The sequence below is a fragment of the Patella vulgata genome, chromosome 2 (assembly GCF_932274485.2).
Source record: "Patella vulgata chromosome 2, xgPatVulg1.2, whole genome shotgun sequence".
NCBI lineage: Eukaryota > Metazoa > Mollusca > Gastropoda > Patellidae > Patella > Patella vulgata.
In genome coordinates this window covers 28346487-28359764 of record NC_065880.2, presented here as the reverse complement: position 1 = coordinate 28359764, position 13278 = coordinate 28346487, and the positions used below count along the sequence as shown (strand labels likewise).

At 33.7% G+C, this 13278-nt stretch overlaps 1 protein-coding gene across 1 annotated transcript in view; it reads left to right on the top strand.

Annotated features, from left to right (window-relative positions):
• Positions 1–13278, top strand: part of LOC126810441 (integrator complex subunit 1) — a 41766-nt gene that overhangs the window by 17655 nt on the left and 10833 nt on the right. The window contains exons 28-41 of the mRNA XM_050535514.2: positions 64–309; positions 561–679; positions 909–971; positions 1209–1262; positions 2140–2235; positions 3041–3239; positions 5051–5204; positions 5509–5757; positions 6425–6512; positions 7018–7232; positions 7657–7786; positions 8551–8684; positions 9081–9270; positions 12725–12852. Of these exons, the coding sequence (XP_050391471.2) occupies positions 64–309; positions 561–679; positions 909–971; positions 1209–1262; positions 2140–2235; positions 3041–3239; positions 5051–5204; positions 5509–5757; positions 6425–6512; positions 7018–7232; positions 7657–7786; positions 8551–8684; positions 9081–9270; positions 12725–12852 (2065 nt within the window). The remainder of the gene's footprint in view (positions 1–63; positions 310–560; positions 680–908; positions 972–1208; positions 1263–2139; positions 2236–3040; positions 3240–5050; positions 5205–5508; positions 5758–6424; positions 6513–7017; positions 7233–7656; positions 7787–8550; positions 8685–9080; positions 9271–12724; positions 12853–13278) is intronic.

Genomic DNA, 13278 nt, shown 5'->3' with positions numbered 1-13278 from the left:
TCATCTTACTCAATCACTATGATCATCTTACTCAATCGCCTTTTTTTCTTCTATGATTTTCAGCTCTAGAAGAACTAGAACCAGCCCAATTGTTGTTGTTTATTCAATCTTTTGGTATACCCGTTAGTAGTATGGGTAAATTATTACATTGTTTAGATCGCGCCATGGAGACAGATGCAGAGAGTTTACAACAAGCTGTAGTGGATAAAGCTTATATGGCTCAACTTATTGAGATACAACACATGCGCGGAGCAGAAGGAGGAGATAAATTCTACCAGTTATTGACTCAAACCAGTCCTAGAAAATCAGGTAAGGATCTTATAATTTATATATTTTCTGTTAAATCTGCATACCTGGTAGTCTTATCTCACAACTTTGTTACTTTTTGTAGGAGATCCCCGGTTCAATCCAGGTGTTGGCCAAGAAGTTCCTCGCAGTATTTCAGCATAGTTCTCCCCCTTGTTTCATACCTGACCATAAATTATTTGAACTGACAGAAATGAGGTGTTGAAAAGAAATCTAGGGATATAATTGTAATTATTTTATTTCCATTTATGTAGCAAAGAAAGCAAATGATGTCATGGAAAGTGAAGAAACTGGTAAACCATGGCTAATAAAAGCAGAAAGTTCTTCCAATCTTGTTTATGGTCCAACTGAATTAGTGCAGATTCTTTTACAGGTATGTGCTACATAGTCTAGTCAAATGTTACACAAAGGATTTTGTTTCATGTATAATGAATGTGTTAATCTAAAAGTTTTTGATGATACATGAAACAACATTTAGCACTATTGATATTGATATATTAATATATTAAAAACTGGATACATCCACAACCCAAATGGCATATATTTTGCATAAACTAGATTATTTTTAATTATAAACATGTTTTTTTTATATCTTTTTCCAGATATTTTCTGTACAGAAGTCTTCTGACCCGCAATCTGTTAGATTACTACAAGAACTAATTAAGGTTGGTGATTGACTAATGTTACATTTTAATTTAGTTTTATAATATCCAGCTTTAGATATATAAAAGTAACTTTGACAGTTTCAATAGTTGTTGGGCTTAGATTCCAATGCTTCAGTGGAGATTTTCAGACAGCAGTCATCTCACTGACCCTTTCTTTGAGTGTAATTTAATTGAAATTACAAAGAAGTTACCATCATATTAATTCATTTATTTAAATCTTCCCTTTCATATTTATAGACTATTTCAAGTGAAGGAAATAAGGCCATCGAACTGATACAAGTCATTTTAAAGGTATATTAGATTTTACTTGTAATTTTTACAGTTTATTTGTCTTCCCCTTTTCTTGTAACAAATAACGATCAATAAGTCAGAGATTTGACAAATCAAATGTCTAATATTTCTGGGTAATTGGTCCATCATTTTTCACAATATGTGGTCGCATATTGCCATTGCCCCAGTCTGCGGTCCGTCCGTCTTGTGTCCACAATTGCTAAAGTTAATATCAGATTGACTTTAAATTATACAGTGCTTAAGGCCATGAGACGAGGGAGCCTAGTGATTTTCAATGATTTCCGATAATTACTGCCAGATTTATGGACCTTGATCACTTTGATAAATCTTGCAGATGCTCTAGAGACCAAAGTTATCATCTGATTGACTTTAGATTGATACACAGAAGACGAACACGTACATGTGTATCGATTTTCAAAGAATTTTGATAACTTGAACAGTTAAATCCATGATTTTAAATGTTTCGTATACTAAACGTTAGCATGGGACAGAATTAAATGCCAAACAAATTCTAATGATTTTCTGATAATTACTTAATGAGTTGTTACTCTTAATCAGATTTTCGTTTATTATAAATGTTTCATTACCGACAATAGACAAAATATGCAACAACTCTTGTTGACTGCTCGGATGACTTAGCTGCTGTGGACGTATCTTTTGTTGTCTGGCTTCCTATCTGCAGATTTCACAGATTTTCTGTATAACAGGTTTTGATGTGTATCTTGATTTAAATTTGACCAATCACAAACTGCATATTATTAAATATCTTTAAATCAAGTAGAAGTTGAGTTAAGTTCCAAAAATACATTTGAAAGAAATTTTGATTAGATGGATGCATTGTTTGTTTCTATAATTTCTACATTTTATTCATTCACAGATTTTACAGTCGGCTAAAGGATCAGAATTCATGAATCAACTTTTTACTTTATCTACACGGTCTTGCCTGTTGTTTAAAATCATCATCTCAAAACTGGTAATGTACAATTACCTCTTTATTGATAAGCAAAATTTAAAACTAGATGATATTTAAAAATTCCAGCCCCTTTAGTGGAAGCAGATGTTAAATATATTCATTTACGTAATACATTCATATGCCTTGAAGAATTTTGTTTGATATGAGTGTATATTGTATACTAACGTTTGAAGTTTGGACATAAAACTTGGTTTCCATTTCATCATGGAAGGCCAGATTTATCTGATAAGATGACAAAAATTCAATGAATTGTTAATTTCATTGGATTAACACAGTAAACCCAAAGTTGAACTAAAATTTATATTTTCGGAACAAGGATTGAATCTTATGAAACTTGCCCCAACATATCAGATTGACCCAATCCTCTATAGGCCTATTATATTTTTACCTAAATCATAGAGGCTTAGCTCCTGTAAGGAACAGGTAAACCCTGAATATTGACCATAAACAGACAGTACTTTACATATACATATTAATGGCTTTCTGATATATGTAGGGGGGGGTGGATGGCCGAATGGTTAGAAAGTGCTTGCTGTATCATACGGCCTGTTATTGAGTCAACTGGCGTGGTTTCGAATCCCCGGTTGTACGTGACAAGGAGTAGGGTCGCCTGTCCAACCTCGTGGGTTTTCTCCGGGTCCTCCGGTTTCCTCCCACTGCTTAAGACCCCTACGAGCAAGCGAATTAATGAAATAAAATTAGCCGTATGTTAGTCCCGAAATGACCTAGTTTGTGTCGAGTGGACGTTAAACCCCATTTCTCTCTCTCTCTCTCTCTCTGATGTATGTATCTTTTTCTTTTATAGGGCAAAAAATCAGAAGCATTGAAAGACGTTCTACAAATATTGAAAGACTACTTCCAAGGTCAAAAGTCACCATTGATGTCTGTGATTGGTCAGTATTTTAAAGGTGAAAGGCCAGCCCAGGACCGGTCATCAACTTCTTCCACCAACCCAGATCTTTATAAAACAAAGAGAAAATTGGACACAAAAAAATTCATATCAGGTATGAAGATTTTACTCTTGAGCTCTCACTGCTTATCTCTAAGTGAACTACAAAATATTTATATGAGCATTATAAATTGAGCTGGTATTTTATTTGCAAGTGCGATTGTTCTGTCTATTCCATGATGCCAAGTTAATTATGTCTAACTATGTCGTGTTTGTAAAGATTCTCAGGTTTTGTGCTGTTACTGTAGAGCATGAATTTGCCCTCTATATATACTATTCAAAAAAAGTAGGGGATATTTGATTTTTAAGTGTTATTAAAGTCACCTAATGAAACTGACGAAGAAACAAATGACAAAATGAAATGAAGTTCACATTCATCGATTTATTCCAAATTATCGTTAGACTAAGTAAGGCACAGACTGACCATTATAAGGGTAAAATGATACCCGGGGTCAAACAGCAAAGTTACCACAGCATCACAACCAAGTCAGTAACGGGTAATTCCTCCTCTGTTTGCCAAACAAGCATTGATCCGACGTGGCATACTCCTAATGAGACGTCTAAGGTCATTTTGGTCCAGATTGTCCCATTCCTGTTGCAACGCAGCAGCAAGTTCTTGGACATTGGCAGGACGTTGTTGACGTTGACGTAACCTCTGTCCAAGCATGTCCCAGACATGCTCGATGGGGGAGAGGTCGGGACTCAGTGCTGGCCAAGGTAATGTGGTGATGTTCTGTTGTTGGAGGTAACCTGTAACGATCCTGGCCCTGTGACATCTTGCGTTGTCATCCTGGAAGATGAAACGGCGGCCATGACGTCGTGCGAACGGCACAACATGGACTGCCAAGATGTTGTCCCGGTAGTACTGGCCTGTAACACGCCCTGCAACAACATGTAAAGCCGTTCTTCCAGCAACAGTGATGCCTCCCCACACCATAACAGAACCACCCCCAAATCGATCATGTCTGATGACGTTAACGTCTTGGAAGCGCTCGTTTCGACGACGCCACTCCCTCCTACGTCTGTCCAAAAAATCAACAGTGAACCTTGACTCATCTGAAAACATCACATTGCTCCAGCGTCGATTATCCCAGTGTTGACGATCCCTACACCAACGCCGTCTTGCCTGAATGTGATGATCTCTCAAACAAGGGATCACGCGAGGACGTCGAGCGCGAAGGTGACCCCTATGCAGTCGATTCCGAATCGTCTGGCCACTCACTCTCACACCAGTGTCTGTTTGAAGACGAGCGCTGATCTGATTTGCTGTGATGACACGATTTCTCAAGGCCAAGGTACGGATAAATCGATCCTGGGCTTGAGTTGTCGCCCTTGGTCGACCTGAGCGTGGTCTGTCCTGTACAGATTGTGTATCACGGTATCTGGACCATAGCCTGCTTATGACAGACTGAGAAACATTCATCGTCCGCGCCACAACCGCCTGTGTTGTGCCGATCTGTAGCAGGCCAAGGACACGTAACCTTTCATTTTGGGTAAGCCGACGCATATCAAAATTTGTTTTCTGGTCACTAAAACAATTAAACTGATGTTTCCACCCTGGAATTCAATGCCACAATGACTGTAACATTCAAAGTCAGAGTCGTGCAAATCTTGGGTTGGACCCCCATGATGATCCCAAGCATCACCTGCATTCCATGCGGTAGCTATTGGTGCGTTTGGGCGTCACATGTAACTGGAAATGTTTCTTCTGTTAGGTTCTATAGTGACTTTTTTCGTAGTCATTTGCATATTTTAGTATTATGCCCCCAAAATCAAATATCCCCTACTTTTTTTGAATAGTATATTTGTCTCAAATTGTTTCAAGTATGGTGGTTGGACATTAAACCCCATTTCTCTGTTTCACAGGATTAGAGAAACTTAGTAATAGTGGTAGTATTAAACTAGAGAAACTTGTTGATAGTTGTATGACAGATACAATACAGTCATCATCATCTACATCATCATCATCATCTAATGCAGCCAACATGGCTACTGATATCATCTTATATTCACAACAAAGGTAAATATCATCTTTATTAATATTGTTGACATTCATTAGCTGAAGTCCACAGTTATTGTTAATAATACTGTAGAGAAAACATCTTATTAATCAAGACAACAATTCAGTTGCATACATTTTGGATAGAAATTTGCTGAGTTATGGCCCTTTGTTGCAAAATATTGTTAGCGCAATCCAGCTACAGTTTAAAATTATTAAGGGATGTTAAATCATTTTAAACGATCATTTAAATGTATTTTAGCCTGTACATCCATAGCAAGTCCCAGAATTTGCATTTAATTTATGATTTTGTTTATTAATATAGAAACACTATTTCGCAATCAGCAGCATCTCTACTCATTGATTGGCTAGAATTATTGGAACCAGAACTTATCCAATCAAATCCCACCTTGCAGCAAAAACTCATATTTGCTAAAGGTGTAACCAATGGAAAGTCTTGTACTAGAAAACAGAATCATCCATATTTATTGGCACTGTTGACACATCAAGGAAGCTGGAAAACTTTAAATAAATGTATAACTCAACTATTACAGTCACATGAAACAGAGTCAAGGTAGGGTATAAACAATTCGGTTAGATGGCCGAATGGTTAGTACGTGCGCGCTGTATCATAAAGCCAGTCATTGAGTAAACTGGCATGGTTTCGAATCCCCGGTTGTACGTGACAAGGAGTAGGGTCGCCTGTCTAGCCTTGTGGGTTTTCTCCGGGTCCTCCGGTTTCCTCCCACTGCTAAAGACCCCTACGCACAAGCAACTTATTGAAATAAAATTAAACCATATGTTACTCCCAAAATGACCTAGTTTGTGTCGAGTGGACGAGTGGATGTTAAACCCCATCTCTCTCTCTCTCTCTCTCTCTCTCTTTCTCTCTCTCTCTCTCTCCTTTGATTCATTTGAGGGTGGGTGGCCAAATGATCCAACAAGCAAATGTATATCATAAAGTATGCAAGTTCTGGGTTCAATCCCACTATTGTACGGACAACGAATATGATCACCTGTCAAACACACGTGCAAAAGCCAAAGCAAAACAGTATGTTAGTTCATAAAATGACCTAGTTAGTATGTTGTGGACTTAAGCCCCATTTCTGTCCCTCTCTGTTTTATTTTGAAGATAATAAAATATTGTTGCATTTAGTTGATGGACTAGTCTCCATATGTGGAGTAATAAAAAAAAGAAGGACCATATAATATTTGATAATTCCACTTTATTGTTTTTCTAGTTTTGATCCAACAGCTGTACTAGATTTTCTATGGGCTTGCTTACACATTCCAAAAATATGGCAGGGTAGAGAACAAAGTTCTAAAAGGGTAAGTCAATGTTTATATATGTAGAATGAAAATTGATAGTTCTATCATAAGATGTTTATAGAATATGCCTATAGTCCATGTATATGTAAATTGGTAGTTCGGAATATGAAGGAATTGAAATAACATTAAAGTCAATTGAGAACACTGTCCATCCCCGTTGATTTGATCCTGTCATTTTCTTTGTCAATTGTCCAAAGGGTCAGTAACTGTGAAACAGTCAGTTAAAAGGAGAATATGCTAGAATTAACAGTAAAATGTAGAATTTAAGACAGCCACACACAAACACACATTATGCTTAATAAGTAGAGACTGAATTTTATTGAAAAAGATCATTCCAAACAATCCTTCAAGTTGATCCTTATTTGTGTTTGATTTTTAAATAATGAAAATTTTTATTACCCTTCTGTTACTTGATTTAAACAATATTTCATTTACTGGCTACCAAAACAAGCTAATAGCTTATGTTAACCATGTTGAAATGAGTATATTGAATTATCCCATGCAGACTGAACTTTATGAAGATGTGTTGGGATTAACCGATCAACAGATTCTATCTGTCGTAGATTTTATTATTGAAGAAACATCACATGATCAACAATCAACCAATGAGAGAATAGATATGAGTAAAAGAATGGAGTTGTTAATTGTGAGTTTATGTGGCAACGATAATAAAGTGAAACTAGTTGTGTCACATGTACAAAAAAAAATTACAGCTAATAGGTGAGTGGGTTAATATCACATGCCAGATCCTGCTTCAGTAATATGTCAGTTTATTAAAAAAAAAATGCTATTGTGGGCCTTCAAATGCTTTGTCTTCTTGTAAAATGTGTTAAAAATAACTTAGGCATTACATTGAACATTTTACTGTACAATTCGTGTCAAGTAACTTTATGTACGTATGACTAGTTGTTTTCTATGCATTAGCATTAGACGTTGAGTGATAGGATTGTTGAAATAGCAGCTAAAAATAAAGTTAAGTTTAATCAGATTGAAAACACAACATCAAAGCAAAGAATAAAGGAATTTTCCCTTCTCTTCAGCTAACATTTCTTTGCCCTTATGTATTTAAGCCTCACTCACATTTTGACTGTCAATATATATATATGCTTAAGTTTTTTTTGTTTTTTTTCCATGACCTTTACAGTATGAGAAAGAGAGAATATGAAGTATTGTTACTGGAGTTATATTTACAATTTCCTTATTTATTGAACTGGTTATCTGATCCTAATGTTCTCCTTACACAAATTTACAACTCAGAACAAGGCCAGAGTCAGGTCAGTAAATAATAATGTAGTTTTAACACAAGTATTTCTTGTCTTTTACACAATTCCCTCCACTTGAAATTGACCCAACAAATTTGTGGTGGAATATGATACAGATAACACTGTAACCCAGGTATCGTTTAATCTTGTGTATCTAGCACTAATTTCTTTCACATTCGTAATATCCAATCTTTGTTTAAAAATTTGTAAAAACTGTTTAAAATCACCATAAATCGTTTAATTTGTACTTCTGTCCAGTTTAAAGCTGACCATTCAATTTTGATAATGAATGTCCAATTTACAAGTGTTTAATTTCTCAATCATTATTAAAAAAAAAAAAACCCAATTGGTTAATGATGTATAATGATTAATTTTTGAACAGTGATCAGGAAATTAAATACTTGTAAATTGGACACTCATTATCAAAATTAATCAGTCAGCTTTAAACTGGACACATGTACAAATTAAACGATTTATGGTGATTTTAAACAGTTTTTATGAATTTTTAAACAAAACAACTGTGATAGAAATTAGTGCTAGATACACAAGATTAAACGATACCTGGGTTACAGTGTAACATTCAATACAGTACAGGGGTTTGCTCCCTTCTTCAAGTTGTGAAAATAAAGAAAAAGTTTGTCTAAATGAAAATGTGTTCAATTGTGATTTAAAACTCGAAAATAAGGTAGATCTTATCCAAGCAAATTGGAGCTAACTGAGCAATTTAGGAGGCCTGAATTTCATATTTTTATTATATTTTGTGTTTTACGCTATAGCTTGATGGGATTTCACACAGAATGATAACAGCTTTAGGTCGAGCACGGGCTGGCAAGGCAGCAGAGAGTCGTATGTACGACGCTAACATAGCTTGCCGCAAACTGGCATCAGAACATCCCTTACTGATTCTCAGGTACATTTTTACTTACATTAGTTTTTTCAATATATTAATGCATTAGTAGATTTGGTATACTTAATCTTTCTGGAATACCTGTCACAAGGCTTATCAGTGAAAAGAATGTTGACATTGAGATTAATATTTTACACTTTGTGAACTCTATTGATAAGCTTACAAATGTATTAAATTTCTACTTTTAGTGTTAACCAATGAAAATTTTATTTTAAATCTCCAAAAATTCTATTGGAAATCGGCTTCCATTCTTTGAATACATACATATAATTATATTAGTTCACTGTAAAATCGAAAATCTGTAACTTATTATTTAAACTTGGTTGTTAACAAGTAATATTTTTTTGTTTGACCCAAATATTTTATTATTATTATATTTTCATTATTATTATATGTTAGGCAATTACCTATGATAGCTGCATTACTCCAGGGAAGAACAGAGTTACATTTTACAGAATTTCGTAACAAGAATTATTTGTTGTTATTTTCACACGTCCTTGGAATATTAGATATACTCCAGCCTCAGATATTTACTTGTCAACAGTCAGGATTAGCTGAAATATATGATGCTTATTTTAGTCTTATAGAGGTAAAGATTTATTTGATAATAGATTTTGATTGGACACAATCAATTCTGTCTAATTCAAATTTGACCATGCTTTCGTATTTTTGTCATTTACGAGGGGGTTGTGCGCGTTGTATTATAATGTCTGTCATTGAGTCAACTGGCGTGGTTTCGATTCCCCGGTTGTACATGACAAGGAGTAGGGTCCTCCCACTGCTAAAGAACCCTACGCACAAGTGAATTATTGAACTAAAATTGAACCATATGTTAGTCCCAAAATGACCTAGTTTGTGTCAAGTGGACGTTAAACCCCATTTTTCTCTCTCTCTTTATGTCATTTACAGTGAGGTATTTAATGTGAAATTTGTGCACTATATATGTCATTTATAGTCAGGCCCCAAGTTAACAAAGCATTCTTAGACTTAAGTATAATTTACTCAAATTTCAATCACTGTTTATATTGTATATCTAGAACTAATTTTTTTCACATTTGTTTAACATAAAATCATTTAAAGGGACTATCCCGATTTGAACATAAATAAAAGTCTGAGTATTTATGAAATTTAAGCGCCAAATTATAGCGGAATGGTGTAGTAACCTTGTCTCAAAATTTAAGTTCAAAATATTGAGTCGTTTGCGCGTGAACGTCAAAAGTGCTTATCCGGACACGTAACCCTTTTAAGATTTCGGGTACATTTTTTCGTTGGGTGACCTGTTAATCGAGTCCCGTTTCTTGAGAGGTCTATACAATGAATGACCCATGTGCTGTGATAACGAAAGGTAAATTTCACCTTTTTCTACAAAATAAAAGTCTTTTTTTATCCAGACACCGCATAATACAGCTTGGGGCACCGGTCTCCATTTCCAGATGAAAACTGACGGGTTTAAGTTGTTTGAAACGTATCGCATATGTTGAGTTAGTTGCTCGGTCCTACTGTAGGCGATTTTAAGGGATTTTAACACAAAATTAAGCAGTTTTATTCTCCAAAATATTATCGGGATTGACCCTTTAAAATCACCCAAAATCATCTAATTTGTACATGTGTCCAGTTTAAAGCTGACTGATTAATTTTGATAATGAGTGTCCAATTTACAAGTATTTAATTTCCTGACCACTGTTCAAAAATGAATCATTATACATCAATAATCAATTAGGTTGTTTATTTTTTAACAGTGATTGAGAAATTAAACACTTATAACTTTGACACTCATTATCAAAATTAAATGGTCAGCTTTAAACTGGACACAAGTACAAATTAGATGATTGTTGGTGATTTTAAACAATTTTTTTACGAATTTTTAAACATAGATTGAATGTATGTTAAAAAAATTCATGCTAAATACAGAAAATTAAATGATACCCGGATTACAGTTGCTTATGAGAAATGTCTTTGATCCAGAAACACAAAACTTTGCACATAGTTTCTTATTGATGTATTTGATACATTAGAAACAACAAAAGTTTTATAAAGGGCTATGTTTTAGTTAAAATAAGACAAATAATTTTGAGTAAATTCTTAACTTAAGTATGAGAATGCTTTGTGAACACGGTGCCAGGGCTCCATTTCACAAAAACTTAAGGTAAAATCACTAAAATAGATTTTAACTAAAATCAAAATCAAATTTGAAATTTTAAGCATTTCTCGAAGATCAATTGTAAATTAAAATTGAATTTTGATAGATTTTATATAAAATTGATTGCACCTGAGCAGTTCCATTTTTCGTCAGCTGGCATACAGATTTAAACAAATGTGCTTCTGAACTGAAAACTGTTGACAGGTTGAACTAATGGTTACAATATCAATGTTTTCAGATGATTTGTCATAGAGAAATGAAATTAACGAGTTTATTGCATATTATTTGTTTCATTATGTATCGGTGGGTTGGCCTTGAACTTGCATGCTGTTTTCGTGACCTTGGCATTTGGTTTACTCTCAGGCTTCAATGGAAATAATGCGTATCGATGAACTGAATTTCGTACTATTTTGGTATTTTGGATAACAGAAATTATTGAGAATTGTCAATTACAAACATATAATATGTGTGGGCATGCTTGGGGAATTTATGAAACACACCCAATATTTTTAAAAGATGAATATCTTACTCAATTAAAATAAATTTTTCCCAAGATAAAATACCTTTGGCTTCTAAAACTTCTCTGATTTATGTTATATTATTAACATAAGCCTTCATTAAAAAATAATAATAAATTTAAGATATCACAATTTAATTTCAAATAGACCTATAACATTTTTCAATAAACACATTTGAGATTATTGATTTATCTTTTTACAAATCAATATAACCCCCAAACCATATGAGTAAATACTTTGCATATGGCATGCCTTGTATTATACAGACCTTTAGACCTTCTAATACCAAGAAATTGGCTGTTTTAAACCATTACATATGAAGATATTTTATATATAAGAGTGCTGTTAAGCTATGGGAAATTTGATATGTTAGCATTAAAGGCAAATTATGCATTGCTACTTTAATTTATTGAAATACTGGTATGCCATCACTTTTGCAAGTCATGAAACACAAAATGAGGCTAATTTTCATTATCTGTCAAGTTTGTCATACTACAATTAGCAACATGTTCCTGTCTTAAATTGGTATAAATGAGAATTTTGTTAGATTTCTTTTTGTTTTCCCAATTAAATAATATTTCCTGAGAATAAAAAGACATAAGATATGTTTATTGGCTCGACCTTATTACACTTGATATATCTCTCTATGGTATAAAATATAAAGATTATATAGACAAAATGGACCTCACTAATGATGCAAACAACACTCATTTAATGTACCTAGTTCATGATTATATAAAACTAACAAATAGTTTTGACAACTAGCAAATGGTTAGACTGTAATATTTCTGAATAGCATACCATTGCTTAATTAAAGCTGTTTTTCTTTTGAAATGTATATTTAAAATATGTCAAAATATGCAAAAAAATTGATAGATATTGCACTGCAATATTTATTCAATTCACTCTCCTCATCCTCAAATATTAAAAGTGTTGTGTTACTGTTACTGACCTAGTTTCAGGACAACCTTTTCTGAAACCTTTGTGTGGATGAAGCTGCCATGGTGGTCAGTCATTATTGTAAATTAAACAATTGATGTAGTAGCCAGTTAGAACAGCCTGTAATAATTATTTACATGTTTATTTACATTTTGTTTTATTAATATTATCTGTTTAATTATCTCCACACCAATAAACACTTTAACTTTCTATATCTTTAAATTTCTCATATATAGGCTTTTAGCAACATATATAGTCCTGTCGTTATGGACATTTTGTGAATAAAATATTGTTTAAACCAAAACATTTCAAGGGTCATACGATAGGTCACCGAAAATACTACTATCAAGTTGTTGTAGCAAACCTGAGCTCCCCCCTAGCAGAATCTTTATCAAAGCTACTGCCTGGGTATTTTACCTTATATTTTTTTTAATTTCTGATTTCAGCGACATGGTAGAGATAATCGTCAATTAGGAGGGCTAATTGTTAAATTTGTTTCATTTCTTCAAAACTTTGTCAGCTTTGATTCTCAAAAAGCTGTGAAATTGTTACAGAAATATGTCAATATTCTAAGGTATATGAAATGGTTTCAAATAAATTAATCCTATATTTGCTAAAAAATAAGTCTAAGTAGAGACTTAGATGCTAAAATCCCAAGAGGGATTTAAAAGGGTATTTATAACTTCATGGGAAGTAAATGTATTTTTTTACAGACAAAGACTGTCAAATTTTTTAACTTGATTCATGTTTTATTTACATATAATTATTATGACATATCACTGTAAAGTTTATATCATTAAAGATACATTATGGGAGATAAGATAAAGAGCTGGCAGTTCTCACTATAATAGTTAAAAACTAGATAATGTAAAGGGAATTTGCTGAAAATTTCAGTCAAATTGATCCACTCTGAACTAAGATTTTAGCGATTGAGTTTTCGGCCAAGCCTCGATCATCATTACTAAAGTTGGTATGATAAAAAACGTAGTCTCAATTCTCC